Genomic DNA, 21,145 nt, shown 5'->3' with positions numbered 1-21,145 from the left:
CCCTGTCCGTGATAGAACGCACATCACTCTGTCACTCCCAGTGGCACAGAGAAAAGGGAGGCAGAGGTGACATAGAAGGAACAGGAGGACCCCCCCCCCCCCTTCCCAAAAAGAAATTGACAGGCTCCCTGAAGTAATTGCTCCCAGCACTATTTTCTTTGGCAGGAAATACTGTTATCGACAAATAGGGGATTCAATAAGCGGGCAGGAGATGAGGCTCTAGGCTGTGGTCAAAAAGGGCTGTGTCTCTCTGTCCTCTACAGTGTCTCCTGATGTTCTATCTATCTCTCTGCCCTGCCCCATCTCCTCCTCATACTCTTTCTCGCTCTCTTTTTTTTGTATCCAACCCGTATTTTCCCCACGTCCCTCATACTCCCTCTGCTTCTTTCACTTTTTTTATTTCTTACTACCTCATCACCCACACAACATCTCTCTCCCTCATCCCTTCATCATCCCTTTGCTTCTTTTCCCTGGGGTCTTTTTTGGACCACTTACTTATGTTGACCATTTTTTCTTTGTGAGCCTTGAAGGTGGAAAACTCAATTACCCAGTAGCCAGCAGGGTAATGCCCCCTTCCTCGAAAATCTTGGGATTGTTTCTCTCTCCTGCCAGCTCGGTTGTGTAATGTTGAAAACATCCCAACGGATTCCATTGATCTTGGCTGTAGGGTCATGAAAAAGCAGTTTATGGTCAGTGTCTTTGGTTTCCAGAGGTCAGAGCGTGCGGTGAAACCAGAGCTCTCGCTTTTCTGGACATAGTGGTGTGCCTGCTGGGAACTATACAGAGCGGTAAGAACATAAATAAAAAAAAGTGGGTAATGTGTTTCCCCTATTACCGTCTCATGTCTTATTGAGGAAGTCATGTGCTGAAAATGCCAATCGCCTAAGCAGCCATACCCAGATGCGGAATCACTGGGAAGACATTTTTTTGTTATTTAGGCCTGATTTATTCACCAAACGTAAGGTATATATTTACCTGGACTGTTAAACTTTAGTTCTTATTCGTGCTCGTATTAAGCTGTCCTTGGCAAAATCGCTGAGTACCTTTTTTTTATTAAGCTCTAACACCTCTGAAGTCAAGCCTCTGCAAAAAGGCAGGGGAATTGGTCCTCAGACTTGCATGACACCTAGTCACGGGGCTTTCCTACAACTCACCTGCCATTTTCTTTCATGCTTTATTTCGGCACGGTGCTGACACTTCGCATCACCACTGTCTACCCATCTGGGTTTTTTAAGCATTTGATATTCTGTTTAGAAGACGTATATTGTTGGACAAGGAACGCCTACATGTACTATATAATGTTCCTGCTTTCCTGGCACGATTTGATTGTACATGCTGTTTGTGATACACCAATCAGCTCTTAACATGACATTTAAATGTGGTCCCAGGTAGGAATGCAACATTTTTACTTTTGGTAGTAAGATTATAGATTATAGTATGATATTATAGAAAAATTCTAATTTACAGTTTCTTGAAGATACTATATCAATTTGTTTCACAACACTGGAAGTTTAAAATCACATGGTATTTTCTATTTAGGCGTTTTATTTGGTCCCTACACCATTTTCATTAACATAATATTACCTTAAGGGGAAATATTACTAATATGCATACTACGCTGATGTGTTATTATCATCATCTTTTATCCCTTCCTATTTTAAATTATTATTTTTTAAATTTTTCCCCTTGAGGGCAAAACTGTCGGTCGGAAGTCAAGGCAGCGGGCTGGCATTGTTAAGGCGGCCTTAGCCAAAGAGCACTGCGGTAAACACTGCACTTATGAACAGGTGGTATTAATAGAGATGTCTATTTTTAAATACATAAGCAAATGTAAACTATAACACACGTGTAACCATAGTGAAAGTGAACTAATAGCAGCCAAGATGTCAGGGTTCTGATTTCCTCACTATGGGCTGTTTCGTTGCTCTTGATGATAAGGCTGATAACTGTGTGTCGTTAGCAAACAATATGAAAACGGATAAATGGTATTACAATTCATTGTGTTGCTTCTTGACAAACATCTTGGTAGCATGAATAAGAATGAATTTACTTTAATTATAAAGCCCTATTGTTATGGCGAAAATGTATCTATGGACAAGAACCATGTACTACCTGGCCTGCAAAATCCTTTATTTATCTTATTAGTTCATTTGAACGGGGGCTGTCTTAATTTATGAATATACTTTTTTTGCATTAGCCAAGGTTTATCTAAAAGGCACATTTCAATCCGTTGTCTCTGGGCGATAAAGACAAGTCACCCTTAAAATAGAACAAGCTCACTGCTGAGCCTAAATAACAATGTCATCATGCCTGAGATGGCTGATTATTAATCATGACATTAATTCATAATGTTTTCATATATCTTTTTTTAGACATCTTCATGAGTAAGCCTCGGAGGCATACAAACCTTGGCTGCACATACCCTTTTTGAAAACCCTTTTTACTTAGACAATGGAAGTGTGTTGTTCTGTGATTGAACATGCTAATTGTATGCTAAAAATGTTCCTTGTAGTACTTGAAAAAGCAGAAAGATGTAATTATCCTGGTTGTACCTATTCTAAATACAGTTCTACATCCTGGTTGTACCTATTCTAAATACAGTTCTACATCCTGGTTTAATTTAAACCTTGATCCTATTGTTTTAAGTGTCTGTAGTATCTTTCTTTTTCGTCATTATTGCCAAATTGAGCTTTCACATACTGTACATCTGGTTTTAATTATCTTTTGCATTATTATACATTTGTGGTCAAGTTGTTCATAGTCAATACTAAAAATAATTTGGACATTTTTATGGGAAGAAATTTGCAGCAATAAATCCTGTGGTAGGCAGTGGTATCTGGATTGCAATGAGAAGGGTTCTTCCTTCTCCCCATTGCCCAATAGCTACCTTCAGTCGGATAGAAAGCAAGCCAGTTGATCCTCCACTTTCACTCAATGGTGCTGGAGAAAAAAGATGAAGCTGAGGAAGATTGAGAGCAGAATTAAGTACAGGAAATTATAAAAGAAGAACATATTTATATATATATTTTTTTTATTAATACAAACAGAAAAGGGACATTTCATCTTGTGAAATGACATGAGTAGAGCCTTGTTACACATGTTTAGTGTTGCTTACTGTTCTACTCCTAAAGACTAACATAAATGACCATTCATCCCCTCTGCGTGTTTAAAAACACACCTCTTTTCATTATTCAGTCAGTCACACTATGAAATCGAGATTGCATATAATTATGAGCTTGCGGTTTCTAAACTGCCTCCACCAACTACCCCCCCCCCCCTCCTCCCCAAAAAACAAAAAAAACAAACATCTTGTTTATTTGTTACTGTGCATCGCAGGAGAGCAGCAGGCCTCTTTTTTTACTCCAGATAAATGAGCTAGCTTATTACATCCCAAAATGCCTATTAGCACAGCTCACTTTGTGGGGAACCAGCAGTTCAGAGATAAACACAGTGAGGATTTTGTCTAGCAGTCTAGTTCAGGCATATGTCTCTGTGGTGTGTTTTTCTCATTTTGCTTTGTACGGTACCTGGACTCAACCCCCACCTGAAATGCTGCTAATTATGACAGCAGAACCTGAAAACGATTTATTTAACACAGATTTGTTCTTGAGGCTTGCACTGGGAGTAGAGATGATGTAGTAACATTAATCAATTTGCATGCAAAGCCTTTTTCATTTGTATTCCTCAAAAATGTTGTTACTTATTGAACGGCAGGGAAATGATGCCAGACACACACTTGATTGAATCAGCCGTTAACTTTGGAATCAAGCTGTAGCTCAATGTAATGCACAGTATTGACTCCACTGTGTGCTGGGGAGAGTGAGTGTGTGTAAATGTGTGTTTCCCTGCTGTGGTGTAAGTGTGTGTATTGCTGGCAATAGGTAGTCACATTGTGTAAGCATCAGTGTAGCAACATGTCCCTAAGGCCTTTTGTGGAGATTATACACAAGAATCCATTTACTTCAAGCGGGGGCTGCCGCTGATGGCATGGGGAGGCAGCAGTTTGTCTCTTTGTGAGTGAGTGCAGTCCATCGTTAGAGTGTTGGCAGATTGAGAACAAGATAATTCACTCTCACCTTATTCTAAAACACAGAAGTTTGGGTTTGATTTGAATCGCTAGCACCTTTTTGTGTGAGTGAAGTCAAAACAAGTTTCAGCAACTACACCTACTCAGAGTACTAATTACTTATGCAGCAATATAAACACCTCTTCGTGGTTATTTCAAGTCTGTCTTTAATGGTCTGATTTAATAAGGCAGGAAATGAGACTTTCTGCAGTTTTTTTTATTACATTTTTTTAAAACCTGTAATTCATTAACCTTTGTACAATATCTATTTAGGAAACTGATATTGATTCCTAATTATACATGGATGTCCTTCAACGGTGTTCACACATCTTTTTCTTTTTTTCCCCCTCTGTCACATTACTGATGGTGTTAAGGTCATAGTGTATGGTGTGAATCTAATTACTGTCTTTTTGATGTTTTATCTTTCAGGGTGGACTAAGAAACAGCAAGCACGAGTCTACACTTTCGTCACAGGAATATGTCCATGAGCTGCGTTCAGGCATCACAGAAGACAAGCTGCTCAATTGTCTGGAGTCCCTCAGAGTGTCCCTCACCAGTAACCCTGTTAGGTGAGTTACTCTAGCTTTTATCACTCACTACAAACTGTGCCTTGTTCTCTGGGATTTTATTTGAATACAATACCGCATATACCACAGCTTAAAGCACTGCTTTTCTTTTTATTGGCATGATCATAGCATCGAAATCAAAAGGACAAGGAAAAGCACACTGGCCAATTAGTTTTTACTCCTGCTATCAAGTTGTATGTTTTGTAATTATTGCATATTAACATTACAATAGCATATTATACACATTTGAATGCAATGTGTTTCTGTATATCTTCATTGGATCTAAATCCAATTTATGTGTATCTAGATATGAATATTATTTAAGTAATTAAGTATTAGAAAGCCAGTGTTCATGAGACCCTTACATGTCTGTACCATGTGTCAATCTGCCTCCAAAACTGAACTGCAAAACTGAAAATGGCCAGCCTTCTTTTCTTAAATCTGTTATGAACTCTTAGGGACTGTTGTGCATATCAGCTCTGTCCTATTGGGCTTTGGTTGGCCTTATAGTCCTTTTATTACAAGGCCTCGCTTATTTAGGAAGCCTTTTCTCTACTTGTTAGTAGAGAAGTCTCCACCTTTTGCTCCTGCAAATGGGATCCTCTGTTTTAATTTGGTCCCTCTAGTGCAACGGAACCCGTAGTGACAGTGGATCCTCTAAATTATTTACCAGCCCACTGTTGAGGAGATGTTTCTTAATGTGAATCAATGAATGGTGCATATTAAATGGTCATCTGTAGAAATAGTTTTTAATGTTCACCCTAACGGCCCCCACACACATCCTACCTCTACTGCGCGTCTACCTCGCGTCTGCGTCTGACTTTTTGTCACAGACTATGAAATCAACGTAGAGCGAGCACACATCCAACCTCAGACGCACTGCTGAGGCGCGTCGGAGGCACGTCTGCAGCGACGCTCCCCTTCACCTCAGGAGGCTCGCCAATTTTTTTTCTGAGAGCAGCGCGTCTCTCTCGCGTCTCTGTGCTTTAACTGATAGAGAAATACTCTGCTGACAGTCATACCAGCAGCATTCACTCTAGTTACACGTTTACCCGGTGTGTTTATTTCAAAATAAAACATCCCTCAGTCGTATACGCGAATAATCCCTTTATTTCACGATTTAATTGTGCAATCAAAATCCGAGGGATTTAAAACCTAATTTTCAATTAGTTCTGGCATTTCATTTTTGGATAAATGACACATATAGAGATCCAATATAGTGAAGAAATAAAAAATATCATGATGAGCGCAACAGTTTTCCGTTGCTCTATCTGTGTCTACGGCCTTCTTCTTCCCCGACCACACCCCCCTCTCTCTCTCCCGTATAAATCAGTAAAGTGATTTTTGAAATACTCTGCTGAGAGTCATATTGACTTCATACTGGCAGCTTTCGCTGTAGTTTCACCATTTCCTGGTGTGTCCCCTTCAAAATAAAACTTCCAACAAGCGAAAATATGGCAAAAAAAAGAAAAAAAATGGCAATGGGGCGCACGGATTACTGTCCAGACTCAATATAAATCATATGCATCATAGATGACATGAAAGAACTTCATTTTTAATGGGAATTATCTATGAAAACTCTATGTAGAAAGATAGGGCTTTTAGAAGCAGCGCTGCAGCAGCAGCTGCTGAGACGTTGCATGTGTGTCCGAGAAAAGTCCGAGAGAGGCAGCAGTAAGGTAACGCGACGCGCTCCAGAGGTAGACGCAGGATGTGTGTGGGGCGCGTAAGATACAGAGGCGTGGTGTGCCGGCATGGCCCCCAGAGGAGCTTTTATTTACTCTGGAGGCTACCACCAACATTACAACCAATTAAAACAAATTAAATACAATTCAAAGAGTTGTGTGCTCTTGATAAAATCATGCTCACTCAAGGACAGATGCTCAACACTCCCAGTTACAGTATACATGGAAATGGATACAGTGTACATTTTCATTAATAGCAATGCTCTTCTTCCATTTCAAACTCAGGAGAGGAAGTCATCCAACCAAGGGTGACACATTGGTTTAATTCATGAAACGTTGAACCCTAAATAATGTATAGTGTGTACAGCTTAACACACATATGCCAATTTAGTTTTTACTGTTTATTATGTATTTTGTATAGTAAAATGAATTGCAAAGTAGCTAAGTAATTATCCCTGGGGTGATTACAGAGCTGTGAAGTCATTCTCCACAGTCTACATCAAGCTGTGGGGAGTCAAGTAAGCCCTCACTACTCAGAAAGGCCAACTGGTGCCGAGGGATGTAAGTGAGGCCAGGCTTGACCTGTGGGTGTTTTTAAATGGTGGAACCTTTGACCAGCGTGTAAGGGACCAGTGCTTTATGGAAGGGTCTGCTCTTATGAAGGGCCAGGCCCATCCAGGGAAACAGCCACCTAGGGGTGTGTGTGTGTGTGTGTGTGTGTGTGTGTGTGTGTGTGTGTGTGTGTGTGTGTGTGTGTGTGTGTGTGTGTGTGTGTGTGTGTGTGTGTGTGTGTGTGTGTGTGTGTGTGTGTGTGTGTGTGTGTGTGTGTGTGTGTGTGTGTGTGTGTGTGTGTGTGTGTGTGTGTGTGTTGAGCGGTACTGTGCAAGTTGTTGACTAACACCGGTCGCCCTGCTCTCTTATTATTTCCCTCCTGGGGAAAAAGGGACTGATTCTTTGCTTGAAGCACAGATAAGGTTACTCCTTATTAATATGAATGCGGTTAATTGTCATGGATCACATCACACAGGAAGTCCACATTTGGTTTGCTAGTCCTTTGACTCCACTATGTTAATGTAACCTTTGTACGGTATGTTATCATACTCTGGAAATGACCTTGATGGCAGAGCAGTGCATCCATGCTTTTTTTTTAAATGTTCAACTTAATAATACTGATCAGCTGACCTACTTTTCAAAATTAATATTATTTGGAACTGAAAAGATTAGCAAATGTTGTGTCACACCTGTAAATTGTACATACTGACTGTTCATTTTACAATCATTTTCTCTTAACTAGTTTTTGGGTCTAAGTTTATCAACTATCGTAGATTTTGAAGAATCTATCCTGAATGGACGGAATTATCAGGGGAATGCATATCTAGTTCTAAACACTATTTGGCTAAGGGTAAAAAAAAGAAAAGCATTGACACTCCTGCTTACTACAGTGGTGGTGCTTCCCATGTCATTATTGAGCCTTCAAATAATTCAAATTCCCTATTTCCCCACAACTCATTATCTGTGTGTATTTGATTGTAATAGTCAAATAAACTCTATATCTGCGTTTGAACACTGAACAACTCTTCTTCGTTTATATCATTTAAATCAAAGCCAGCACTTTGTTTCATGAACCACTAAACTTCATTCTGCTCACAAAGAAGCCCATCAACGTGTTGTTGTTGTTCTTCACAATGAGTGCTTACCATTGCTTTTTGTTTTTCGCTGTGATGTTTGGGCAGCCCACTAATTTGCTCCCAGAGGCCTGTGTTTGTCTAATAGTTTAATTGGCTAGGCTCTGCACCTGTTTGGCAGCACAGGTGGCCACGGGGCCATTGTGCTAAGGGGCCTTATCTCCCAGGCACTTCCACACAGGTGTGTGGCATGCAGCCTTTGCAGATCCACCCACAGATGGCATTGCCTGGAGCATCCACTGCTAACTCTGTTTCCACTCTCTTCTCCTCAGCTGCCACACTTTTTTCGCTTCTCATTCTGTCAAAACATTTCCCCGGACAATTATTCATCCTCTACTACTTCATTCTACCCCCTTTTTCATTTTTCTCATTTGGATAGTCTCTTCTTAATTTAGAAGTGTCACATTGAGTAGCCACTTTTCATTAATTTTCTTAATCCACTGACATGCATTTACAGATTTTCCATTTAGCGGGAGAGAAATCCTGCTGTGTTCCAGTCCAGCCCTTCTTTTTCACACTCATTTCATAGCTTCTTTACTACGTTTTGCAAATGTGAAAACTCTGATAACATCTGTTAAAAAATATATCAAGGAATTTAATATCTTAATAACCAAATCAATCACAGTCATTGGATCAAAACCTTATTTTGTATCTTTTAATATTTGATGTACATTTGTAACGAATGGCCATACCCTACTTTTGCACTTCATTTGGACATTTAAGTCTGAAACGTCTGTGAAGTAAATTGGGTTGAAGCTCACCCCCTCTGATCTAACTCTGATCTAGCTTCTGCTCCATCAATAGACTTTCTAATATAAAACTAGGAGAGTGATTTTATTGACTTTGGTCAGCTGAGCACATGTCCATGGCCCCAGCTTTTTCAGTTCCCTATGTTGAACCCGTCAAATCCCGACAGTGACTTCCTTATTAGATCTGCTAGCTCTCAGATCCCTAAGACATATTAAGCAAAATTTAACTGGGCTCCTTACTTTTCATTATGAGACATCTTTACGGTACAAGTCAGACATTTTCTCTGGGGTATTTTCTTGTGGGGTCTTTGTGCGGGGGCGGGAGACATTTGCTGACACTATAGTTTCTCTCTCTCTCTCTCTCTCTCTCTCTCTCTCTCTCTCTCTCTCTCTCTCTCTCTCTCTCTGTGACTGGATACTCCAGGTGCTTTTTTGCTATCTGTGGTAAGGCCCTGCTTGATAAAGCAATGAACAGCTTACTGAAACACATTAACACTTCTGCTTAGTACAGTGAGGGTGCTTCCTATGTAATTACTGAGCCTTCAAAGAACCCAAATTCCCTAGTTCCCCACAACTCATAATCTATATGTCTTTTGATTGTTTTAGTCAAAAAAACCTTATATGATCAGAAACAGTGTTTCTAGACAAATACAGTGTACTTATAGTATGTGATTTCCATAGTGAAATGCCTACTGAAAGGTGTAAAGGTGTTACAGTACTTGACAGCCATAGCATTGAGAGTCTGTCTTTTAATTATACGAATTTAAGGTGGCAAAAAGTAGTCATATATCCATGACTCTTCCTCCCTTGGTCCACTGTGTGCACTGTCCAACAACCAATCACCACCAGCACAATAGAGCATATCCATCTGTCCATCTGCTATTGTGGCAGTTTGAACACATAGTATGAACATCTAAATGTCTCACAGACTGTATATACCCCCCTTGACAGCTTAGGCCAGAAATCTTGCCTGGCAGCGGCACAAAGTGTGAACAGTGGCTCTGTGTGCAACTGCAATGAGTTAACGCTGCACTGATGAATGTGATGAATGACACATTGTGTGAGGATTTAGGTACAGTAGACATCGATGGACCAGCTCTGTCAGACACAGTGTCTTCACGGAGATGAATAACTGTTTCAGCTATGTCATTTTCTGATGTGGAAATAGCTCCCCATCTCAGTGAATCATCCATAATTGATCTGCAGTATTCACTTTGTTATCCGGGATAGAGCCTTAGTTAGCTCAGACAGACTTCATGTCAGTTTGACGTTTTTGAATACAGCGTTAAAAAAAAAACACATGTCCTCCTCAGTGGAGTTCAGGGGGACAGGCTTATGGCAGTCTGATGCCTTTGACATTTGTAGATAAACCACCATCTTGTCCCAGCCCTTATGTAGGGTAATGTGAAAATACCAATTTAATTTCACAGCATGACCATCAGTAATTGCCAGCATGGCCACCACCCCCACCACCCTCCACAATGGGGTGAGGAAGGAAGATGGAGACATACAAGATATCCAAAACCCTAACCTGTCAGGGCCATAAACTATGTTGTGGTTGTTGCCACAGCAAATAAGTAAAGTGGGTGTGGAAGGGGGTCATTTTCTTCTACACTCTAGATTCACAGAGCACTGTCACCTTCCAGACCTCAAACAAGTTTGCTATTTTTCACTTGTCAAGGAGGAACAAGATAGGAGACATTTGGAAATGGCATGATAATTTAGCAGAGGTCTGTAGGCAAACATTTCTCTGGTCTTTTTTATTTATTTCTTTATTTTTTTTATATAAAAGTAACATAAGTAACTCACTCTAAACGACTCCACACTTATTTTTGTATTTTTTACTTTTCAGGCTGGAACAATCCTTCTCATTTTAAAGCATTCAATGAGTTTTATTTCACTGTTAAATTTGGCCTAAATTTTATGACACTGTCTCCGAACGACGTGACGAGCAGTCAGAAATAAGAAAGTCGACCGGTTGTACCCTTGTGGCTGACTTCAGAGTTTTAAGTTTGCCCTTGTTCCTCAGAGGCAGTGAAACCGCTTTTTGGAGGCATAAATGTCGTCAGTGTCTGGGTATATATTTTAGTGAGGCCTATTTCATTTTATCACACCATCTGTTAACCTCCAAAATATCTGTTACAGCCCCAAAGTGGCACATACATAATGTTGAAATATTTGTTTCTAAATTTAGCTATAGTTTATATTTTGATTTTTTTTTTGAATATGTATTTAAACAGTATGACTGGGCAATATAAGCCAATAAACATCATATTTATATCCTCACAAATCTATGAAAAGTAAAATATAAAAATAATTTATGTTTTCTGGCATGGGGGCCATAACCCAGAATCCCATGTGCCCTGAGCTCATATTTAACAAACAGCCTAACATATAAAAGTAATCTTCTTGGTTCCAGTATTTAGGTGAACTGCAGAGCTATCACTGCTTCATGTTAGCTCTTGGCTGATGACAAATAAAAGCACAGAAAAAGACACTTTGCAAAGGGTTTTTTATATGTTGACTCTATATGGTGACAGCAACAAATGCTCGAACAAAATGTCATCTTTAATGCTTTGAATGTTGGTTCAAAGCAGTGCTTGCCACTGCATTTCCCCTTCTCTCTTGATAGATGAAACTCATCTCTGCAGAAGCGAGAGGACTGTGTAGATAAATCAGATCAAACCTGATTATCCTTTCTGTGATCCTCCATAACACATACACATTTACAGCGTAACAAACAATTAAATGAATTGGCTCTGATCAACCTGAAATCTGCCACTGGTTTCCGTATCCCTTCACCTAGCAGTGAGGATGGTTGCGTAGGAAGCCTTGGTGTTCAGGGAATAATTAGAAACGTGTTTTGCACTCTGCAGGGGGTCATTTCAAAGAGGACTGGGAGGCCTTGGAGTGCTGTCAGCGGTATGCACTCACTAGCACATTTAATTGTGATTGAGACTTACGCTCCCTATTCCCTCACACTCACAGGCATGCACATTTGCACAGCCACAGGCATATTCAGTTGCAACAGGAAAAGTGTAACATTCATTTATGTCCTAGGCCTGAGCTTCAGTCTTCGTTAGAGGCACATTACTGAATCACGTTGAGAATCGAGTACCATTAGGAGTAAATATGTGGCTTTCGTCTCTTTGTTTGCTTGGCTAATCCCATTCTCGGAGTGCTGACAATATTCCAACAGCACTCCAGTTACTAACTTTTGCACCAATATCAAATATAAGAGTTGCTTCTGTTGTTTCTTTAAATAGTTTCCCATGCAGTGGCTCAATTGAGTTTTTTAATAATAATAATAATTATTACATCAGCTGAACTGAAACCACTTCCTCAAAACATGTATTTATATGGTAAAAGGCAAACGAGATGTTGCAATTAAGTTAGTTAGACGTTACAATTGTCTTTAATGTAGCCATTTAGTCATAACACCTTCTCTGCTGTGCTGCTTTATGCTCAAGAACTGTGCAAACCCTGGCAACAGATAGAGACCTACATATTCTCAGGACAGCTACGTGTAGTAACTTAGCACCTGTCACATGGATGGAGATCGTGCTTGTTACCTGGAGTTACACGTTTTTCTCTTTCTAGGACGGCACAGGTCAATGATTTTGGTTCTATTTATGTGTCAATGCTAGATGCACTTGACGTCTGTCTAAGTCTGAGTTTCTGGAAAACCTCTTCTTTCATGATATCCAAAGGTATCTTAAATATAAACTCACTTTTGTGTTAAGGGGAAGGTGTCAATGAATAAGGGGTCAGCAAAACAACAGAAATATATGCATTTTGTTATTGATACCTACCGGTTGTGTGTCTTTCTATGATATTTGATTATAACCACTTTGATAGCTAGTGCACATGTAGAAGAGTCCTAAATACGTTGTTGGTCTAGTTGTTACGTTCATCTGTTCGTCCTGCACCAACCGCTCAAACACTTCAGTTCTCTTATGTTCTATGTTAATGTAAGCATGCATTAAAAACATGCTAAAAGTAGCAAAAAGCTCCAAACAATTACAATATTTTGTCGCACTATTGGTGAGAATCAACACAACCCTTTGTATTGAAATGGTTAGTTTGACAGTTTTCAAATTGAATCAATCTAATCAGTGCTAATAGAGCACAAAAACATATGCAACAAAGTTGTTGATCTTAATACATATTTTTAAAATGCCTTATATATATATATATATATATATATATATATATATATATATATATATATATATATATATATATATATATATATATATATATATATATATATATATATATATATATATATATATATTAGTTATTTTACAACAACTATAAATGTAAAGTTAATAATTGATGTCTAAATATCATCTGATATGCCCTGTGCATTATGGTTATTTCAGCAGGCTATTAAATTGATCAGCGTATAATGTGGCTCGATGGTTGGCATGGTAAATCGCTAAACGCCCACTGACGGTGCTTGGTTTCAAGCTATAATGTTTAGAGCTATTTGCTACGTGAAGCTTTGGGCATCAATTGGAATACTGTAACACTAAATGGGTCAATCGCCCCACACAGGGACAGTTGTGTGGCTTATGCCGGCAATATGATATGAAAGATATTGCACTTGCTCAGAAGCTTTCAATAACAAAGCTCCCCACCTAGCTTTAATAGAATAATAAAACTGGCGTATGGACTGAAATCAATGCACGCACAAGCCGTCCAAACACGAGACTGGCGATCAGTCAAGCAGAAAGGGTGAGAGAGTGTCTGCCTCTCACAGTCACTTTCGAGTCACCTAGTGTGGCTGCCTGGTGGTGCTCAGTAATCTTTTTATCATGTACTTACAATTCCCTATATGCAGAACTCTATGCACACACTACACTTTGTTTTCCACACCCTGGGCTATATTTTGTCATCTTATTTAACAATATACAGTGCCATACACACTGTAGACATACTTGTATTCCCAATGAGCAACACATTAAACTCTGCCTGGAGTGGCATACAGAGTAACTCTCTGTCTGCAATGTATGCATACTGTACTACTGTGTGTTGTAGAGGTGGCAAAATAGACACGTAATTAGACTACGTTAATGGCGACTGAAGTGTGATTGCAGTTCAAGCTCAGTCATGGTAAGAGGTTTCTGAAGGTTAACGCGAGGAAATGATTCATTGAATGTAATAGTTTTTTTATTTATTTTTAGAAACAGCAAATGCTCATTACTGCATCACTTTAAAATATTGGAAAAGGTATAAACACTAGATCCTGTCGATATTGTGCACTGCTGCAAGAAACATGCACTTATGTTGTGCTGTCACATATCAACAAGGTGGTCTTGGGTTTGAATATACTGGCCATCTGGTGGGTTTCTTGCCTATAATTCTAGTATGCATTTGCCCTGTGACAGAAACTACAGTTGTTAATGACAGCACATATCATAAAGTCAATTTATTTTGGGGAACACATGCCATTTGACAGGAAGACAGTTACTTATCTCACTGCAAGACACCTTGATGTCCCTGTATCAAGCCCACAATTTAGGGGGCTTTAGATGAGGCTGCAATGCTATTAAGTCAATTTTCATCTCGATGGTAAACATTTTTTATACATCTATTCTAAACACTTGTTTTTTAGGCCTAAACTGATATTTTCGATGCTTACAATTTATAGCAGTGAGCACAACATAATTGCGTCAAGCCAGTCGAAATACCACAAACTATGGAATAAGAAATTGCTTCCCCTAAGACCGACCATGAATTTTTCATTTTGCCTGCGGGATTTACATGATTGCAGAAAGTAACACAATTTGGTGGCACTTAACTGGATGATTATAGCCATCAATATTAGATGAACAAGTTCTCCCCCAAGTTAATGAAATCCCTGGATAAATGCCCACATTAGGAAAAGAGACAGATCAGGAACGGATTCTATCTGTTTTTCCTTCAGTGTTGAATTGCTACATTGATCCAGTGGAAAACAAAGAATGCAATGTTTGACCGAACATGATCTTTAGCCAAGTCTACAATACAAGTTTTGCTGCTAAACCTTCAGTGCAATAAGGGTTATCTGATTTAGGATATTCACTGATTACACTGTAGGCTTGTCAACCTTGTTTATGCTAATCAAATGTTTGACTACATACTCTATTTTTTAAGGGATAATAATAAAGGATAGCTAGAAAGAGACCTGTATGCCAGCAGCCTTTTTACGGTGTGTGGTACCATTATTACTACTATTACTACTACATACTACTGCATACTACTATTGTAGTGTTAAGAGTGTGGTTACTGTTAGTTTTATTTTTCTTAGTAGTTATTATAGTTTGTTGTCCACTGAGGCAATTTCTCTGAACAGAGAGATAAGGGATTTCATAGCCTCAGGACAAACACTGCAGAAGTACCATCCCTCATTTTCTTTCTGGTAACTTCCGAGACATTTTAAAGACAAGCTGCAGCCGACCAGAGGGGAATATACGTGAGGGGACAGGGAATGATAGACAGTCTGTGATGTAGGGCGGAGTCAAAACATTTGGTGCCTTTAAAATACCTTGAGGAGGACCGTATTATGTTGCAACCTGCAGCAAGACATACATTTTGGTTGAAAAAGTATCTGGAAAGAAAGACAATAGCATCCCCCCCTCCTTTCTTTCTTGCACATGACGCAAATGCTGTTCTAAAAGGTGCAATATAAAGATATAAGTACAACTTCCTGACTTGTGTTGTGAATACTTAGCTGGTATTAATTGTGTAATGCTTTTCTACAAGTTTTATGCAATTTTACTTGTTCTTCTTCCCAGATCCACCATCCAGGTTTTTAGCTCTCACGTCATGCAATGATGTTCGATTAAGCATTCAAATGTCAAAGAATGACTCCTTTGAAGTGTAGAATTGTGTTGTCTGGTTTTCAAGGGGCTCGCTGCCTTCTTATGCAAATAAGTCTTGTTGCAGCGCTAATTGCCACAGGCAGTTGTTATGGTGCAATTTTGCCACAACCCAGTCCCTTGTCTCATCTTGATGCAATTCTCTCTCTGTGTTTCTCGCTGTCTCTTGTCTATCGCGCTCTCCATCTTCAAAGTTTGTGAGCTGTAAATTATATTGGATTGAGATTGAGTTATATTACGCGGGGAGTGTACAGTCAAGGGTGGAAGTGGAGTGTGTGCTTATATCAGATTTTGAAATGAAAACGGTTCTGATGGAGCTCAGGATTATTCAATAAGGCCGGGGCTGCTTTATTACCAAACAATTCCACTGTATATACACCTGTGATCTGTGTGTAACAGCCGACCTGTGTGGATGTGAAGCAGATTATAGAACATTCATCACTATTAAATCCATAGGCCAATTGTCGAAATGAAATATTTGCAGGTGCTAGATTGCGGGTGCTATCTTTCTGCATACCATGGAGCTATTGGTGCGCACAATCCATTCTTTGTGGACCTGGCCCTTAGTGTAGATACATAGTGAAGGTAAAGTCTGCCATGTGCTGACCACTGGAGTGGAGTCTTCCATTCTGTTGGTCTTTTGGTGTGTGTATTTTTGAAAGCTCCAGATGGTCAGGTTCCCTTATTTTCCTCCGGAGTCTCCTTTCTACTCAGTTGGGTCATCAGGAGAATCATCACAAGGCCTGTCCTATTTTTAAATGCTTAAACTTAGTTATGATTTAGGCATTTTACTACCTGTAAAATCATATAGATGATTGATTGACACATTTAAGACAGTCAGCCATTATAGTGTTCCAAACTGGCTGCAACGTTAGGGCAGAATGTTCTTTAAAATACATTCCCCTAAAAAAGAGTCAGCATTTAGATATGATTAAACTATAAATGAATACAATATGTTTCACTTTAATTAATACAATGATTGTATATTTCATTAATGCAATGTAATTAAAATAAAGCATAAATACACTCTCCTTTGTAGGCAGATATAGCAATTATATGCATGCATAACACATAGTGGACATGCTATACATTTACACATTAAGACCTTCCTTGCTGTGATACTCAACTTGCTAGGAAAGCATGACATAATAATTATGTCAATCCTCCACCGACCATTACTAAAGAAGACACATTGTTTTTTAAAGTTTTACTCCTTGCATTTCCAGAATCACATATTGCAATTACACTATGTAATCACCATCATTTCCCTTTTCAAATATTGGTTCCGTTTCCAGCTCTGTGGAGAGATTGACATTGCCATTATTACTAGGAAGCATAAACAAAGACTCTGGGTTTACTGAAATGTGCTCCCTCAGCCATGTCGCCTCCTTTCCCTCTTTGTTGTCCCAGCCTCTCATTTACTCCCACCAACTCTGAACCACAAACACATAGAACTGCATTGTTATTGAGTAAACTGAGACAGTTTGTTCTTTCCTCTTTTAATGGCCTTAAATGTGTAGAAAGCACATGCTGGAAAGGAAACATACTGGAATGCCGCAGTGAAACGCAGACATTTATACATTTGCAACATTTTGATGTTTTTTTTTTGTTATTAAGAAAACACATCATGATTAGACACACTGCTCTAAATATCACTTACTCATAAATCGGTCTTGCTTGTCTACCAATGAAATTTGAGTAATGTTGAACTGTGTGCTGCTAATTTTGTAACAGATCAAATAAATGCCTCACCTCAACTTTGCCAGTTGCCTCAGGCTTATTGCATTTCATCTCTAATTGAGGGTCTCTTCCGACTCACTGAGTCAATACAAATTACTTTATTGCTCGAACCATTATTATTCCAAATCATTGTCAAAAAGGCGGGATAAATCGTAGGCTTTGCGCCGCAACAATGTCAGTAAACTGCTCCATGCGTTTTGAGTTATTGACAGTTAGCGGCTCGAAAAAACAAGTCTCGCTAATGAAATAATCTGGCTGCGACCACACTGTCCCTCCTGCTTCTCTTCCTCCAGACAAACGGTTCTCATCTGTACTGGATCATTTTGCCGTCTCCTGATAGGCTGTGGTTGATAGCCAATTATCTCTTTGCGATCCATTATCGATTACAGTGTTATCTTTCTTGCATTGCTTAATCTTTTGGCACAGGAACATAGCGGCTCACAGGGGGGGAGGCCTGGATACAAATCGCTTAGCCATGGTAACACTAGTTAAGATGGATGTGTGTTCATTTGCTTGTAGATGAGGACACTTTAAATCCAAACTCATTTAGACCAGATTCAGTTTCAGGAAGGGCGGGAGGGGGCGCTTAATTTGCATGCTCTCTGTTAGGAATTAAAAACAGTCAATTTAGCCAAGTGAGTGTTAATATTGGTCCGAGTGACTGATTTCCTCCGAGGTTAATACATTATGATTTCTTGTTTGCTTCCTCTGTGAATCAATAAAACCTTACAATAAACCAGCAGGGCATTAACAATTTAGACTGAAGAATGGGTTACTAATGTATTCTTTTTGTCTGTGTTCTTTTCCAGTTGGGTTAATAACTTTGGCCATGAGGGTCTTGGCCTACTTCTGGATGCGTTGGAGAAGCTGCTGGACAAGAAACAGTGAGTGACCTCTCATGACATTAAATCTCTTTGCAGCTTTTATAATATCACATTCTAAATAACAATATCTTGTAAAATGTGTTTTTTTTTTTTTTTTCAGGCAAGAGAGTATTGATAAACGGAACCAGCATAAACTTATACAATGCTTGAAGGCTTTCATGAACAATAAGGTTTGTATGAGTCAGCAAAGAAAAATCAACACAATTGAATAATAACGAGTATAAACTCCACATCAGTATATCTGCATAATTAAATTAAATTGCTTGGATGTAAAACTAAAACGATTCGAAACCAGTTATTGCCCCCTTGATTTCACTCGTAGAAAGGCCATGGCATTGTCTATTGTTTTGTAGACATTTCTCATATTAGCTCAGGTGGCCAGGATTCCAAACCTATAATTTGAATCTGGACTCTGACAAGACTTGGATAATGGTGCAGTAAAGTGAAGCTAATTTGACCATTTCAAGTTCCACAGTCTCACATATTTTAATTACCCCTTTCAGGGGAGGTCTGACTAATCTTTCAAAAAGTAGCACACATTTCAAGGATAAATGAACTATTGATATTGAGTTAATCCCCACAAGTCGTCATCTCAGGCTATTGCTTGAGTTTTGTGGAAACTTAAACATACAGGAGTCTGTAAGTAGTTATCCCTGTAGTCCTGTCCTGAATTGAATTAAATGATCATCCTCTCCATTTACTCATATGGCCTCGTTGTCCCTCCTTAAAATAAAATTAAGGCTAACAATGACTTACGTACATGAGACCTTCATTGTATAATTTATTCTTTACTTAAAATGAAAGTCCTCCATGAGTGCAAAATGCTCTCATTATTTATACCCAACGGAGCTTTTCTTGATCTTATCTCCTCCCTTTCCTTGTCTCACAGTATGGCCTGCAAAGGATCTTGGGGGATGAGCGGAGCCTGTTGCTTTTGGCAAGAGCAATTGACCCCAAACAGGCCAACATGATGACAGAGATTGTCAAAATTCTCTCTGCCTTCTGTATTATTGGAGAGGAAAACATGTGAGTTGATGTCTAATTACCTGATCATTTGTCACATTTTTCTCTGTCATATCTTCTCATGTCTTTAGATACCACTTAAGAGACATCTCTAGATAGCCTACGACATGGCCATTATGTTACATGCCCACTCAACATGTCAGCAGGTTTTTATTTGTGCACTGCTGCTTCGATTTTCGCCGACTGAGTGGCATTTACTCAGACAGAGATTGGACACCATGCATGTTTACCAACTGTGGACATTTTTTGCATTTACAGTTGACTTCAGACAGTATAGGAATCTTTTGGGTCACATGGTCAGATGATGCAGTTCAGTCTCTTCAATGTGTTGAACTACGCAGTGTAGTTTGCCATGGACTCACAACCTCACTGACAGCTTATAAATTGGATTTAGAGGAGTGTGCTTTTTTATTGTTTCCCACAGGGCCACACTAGAAAAACAACACAACTTCAAAGTCAGTCTATATGTTATGGTGGGCAATAAACAAACTCACAAATTCTATTGGAGAATCTTGAGTCCAGCGCTATTTCTCACATCTCTGACCATGCACATTAATGGCCTTTATGCTGGTTGTCCTGTGAATTTCCAAAATTATTATTTGGTTGGAGAATGTCAAGAGGTGTTAATCTTAAAACGAGCATTGATTTAATCCAAACCATTCTTAATTAATTTTTTAAGATATTTTTTTGGCATTTTTATGCTTTATTGATAGTGTAGAGACAGAGTTGAAATGGGGCAGAGAGGGGAGTGACATGCAGAGAACGACCGCGGGCTGGAATCGAACCTGGGTCCGCTGCTGGCCGAGGCCCATGGGGGGGATGCCCTACCAACTGAGCTAAGGGCGCCCCCTTAATCCAAACCATTTTTGATTTCAAGATGATTCATCTGAAAAGCATTCCTTCTTGAATTATTATACATTTTTAATTACAATTATATTATATTCAATTCTTCAGGACGTCAAAATGCAGACAACCACATCACACTTATTTTATATATATACATATTTATATACAGTATATAAATATTGTAAAATGCAATTTAATGACATCTGCAGATTGATGCAGTTTAATCTTTATATAAGTGTTGCATTGATGCAATGAATGAGTAATTTGACCCTCTTGAAAATCATCTATTACAGTTACCATTTCAACACTCTTGGTGCTTATACTTACACACAAACACACACCCATTTAGATTTAAGCAAATGTGGTGTCAATTCTCTCTCTATCTCTCTTTCTCTCTCTCTCTCTCTCTCTCTGTTCGCCACTTCATGTCTCTCCTCTCCATTCTCAAAGTAGTTCGAGAACAGGTCACCGTATACATGGGAATCTCTGCCATGATCACAGCTCTGCATTAAAATGTACTTATCCTGTGGGAATGACAGCCGGAGTATAGCTGAGGCGTCATTCTCTTGCTCACAGACCTTTGTGCCAGCCGATGTTGTGACGCTGGCTCATGATCACTACACCCACTTCAGCCGACAGCATCAAAGGGGAACACGACAAGTAAAGCAGTAGAATATATCTGGCCTGTTTTGCAAACTCTTCTGAACTGGGTTTTAAAGCTACTGCTCAGTATGCAGCTCCCCACGTCTGTGACTTTGTAACCTCTATCACAGAGCATGGCCGTTCCATTCATCACTGTTGTCAGACTTATTCCACGCATACAGTCCTACACATGATCTCCTTAGCTCCGAGAGCAACTGTGCTGTATTTTGTCATCTACTGAAGTGGTGTGTTATTGGATTGATATTAAAATGGTAACAGCAAGCCCGATTGTCATGTGTAAGTACACATGTTCGCACATGCATCCATTGACTGAACCCTACAGCTGCAGCTTTAGTGTGACTATTTATTTTATGAAGACAAAATAGAAAATGT

General features: G+C 39.2%; 1 protein-coding gene across 5 annotated transcripts in view; it reads left to right on the top strand.

Annotated features, from left to right (window-relative positions):
- diaph2 (diaphanous-related formin 2) overlaps window positions 1-21,145 on the top strand; it is a 357,664-nt gene that overhangs the window by 81,022 nt on the left and 255,497 nt on the right. For all 5 annotated transcript variants that reach the window (XM_080035789.1, XM_080035788.1, XM_080035790.1 and 2 more), the window contains 4 exons: window positions 4,496-4,635; window positions 18,167-18,241; window positions 18,342-18,411; window positions 19,131-19,267. In XM_080035789.1, coding sequence (XP_079891915.1) covers window positions 4,496-4,635; window positions 18,167-18,241; window positions 18,342-18,411; window positions 19,131-19,267 — 422 coding nt within the window. The remainder of the gene's footprint in view (window positions 1-4,495; window positions 4,636-18,166; window positions 18,242-18,341; window positions 18,412-19,130; window positions 19,268-21,145) is intronic.

The sequence above is a fragment of the Ammodytes marinus genome, assembly GCF_949987685.1.
Source record: "Ammodytes marinus genome assembly, chromosome: 10".
In the NCBI taxonomy this organism is placed as follows: Eukaryota; Metazoa; Chordata; class Actinopteri; order Uranoscopiformes; family Ammodytidae; genus Ammodytes; species Ammodytes marinus.
This window is presented reverse-complemented; position numbering and strand designations above follow the sequence as displayed.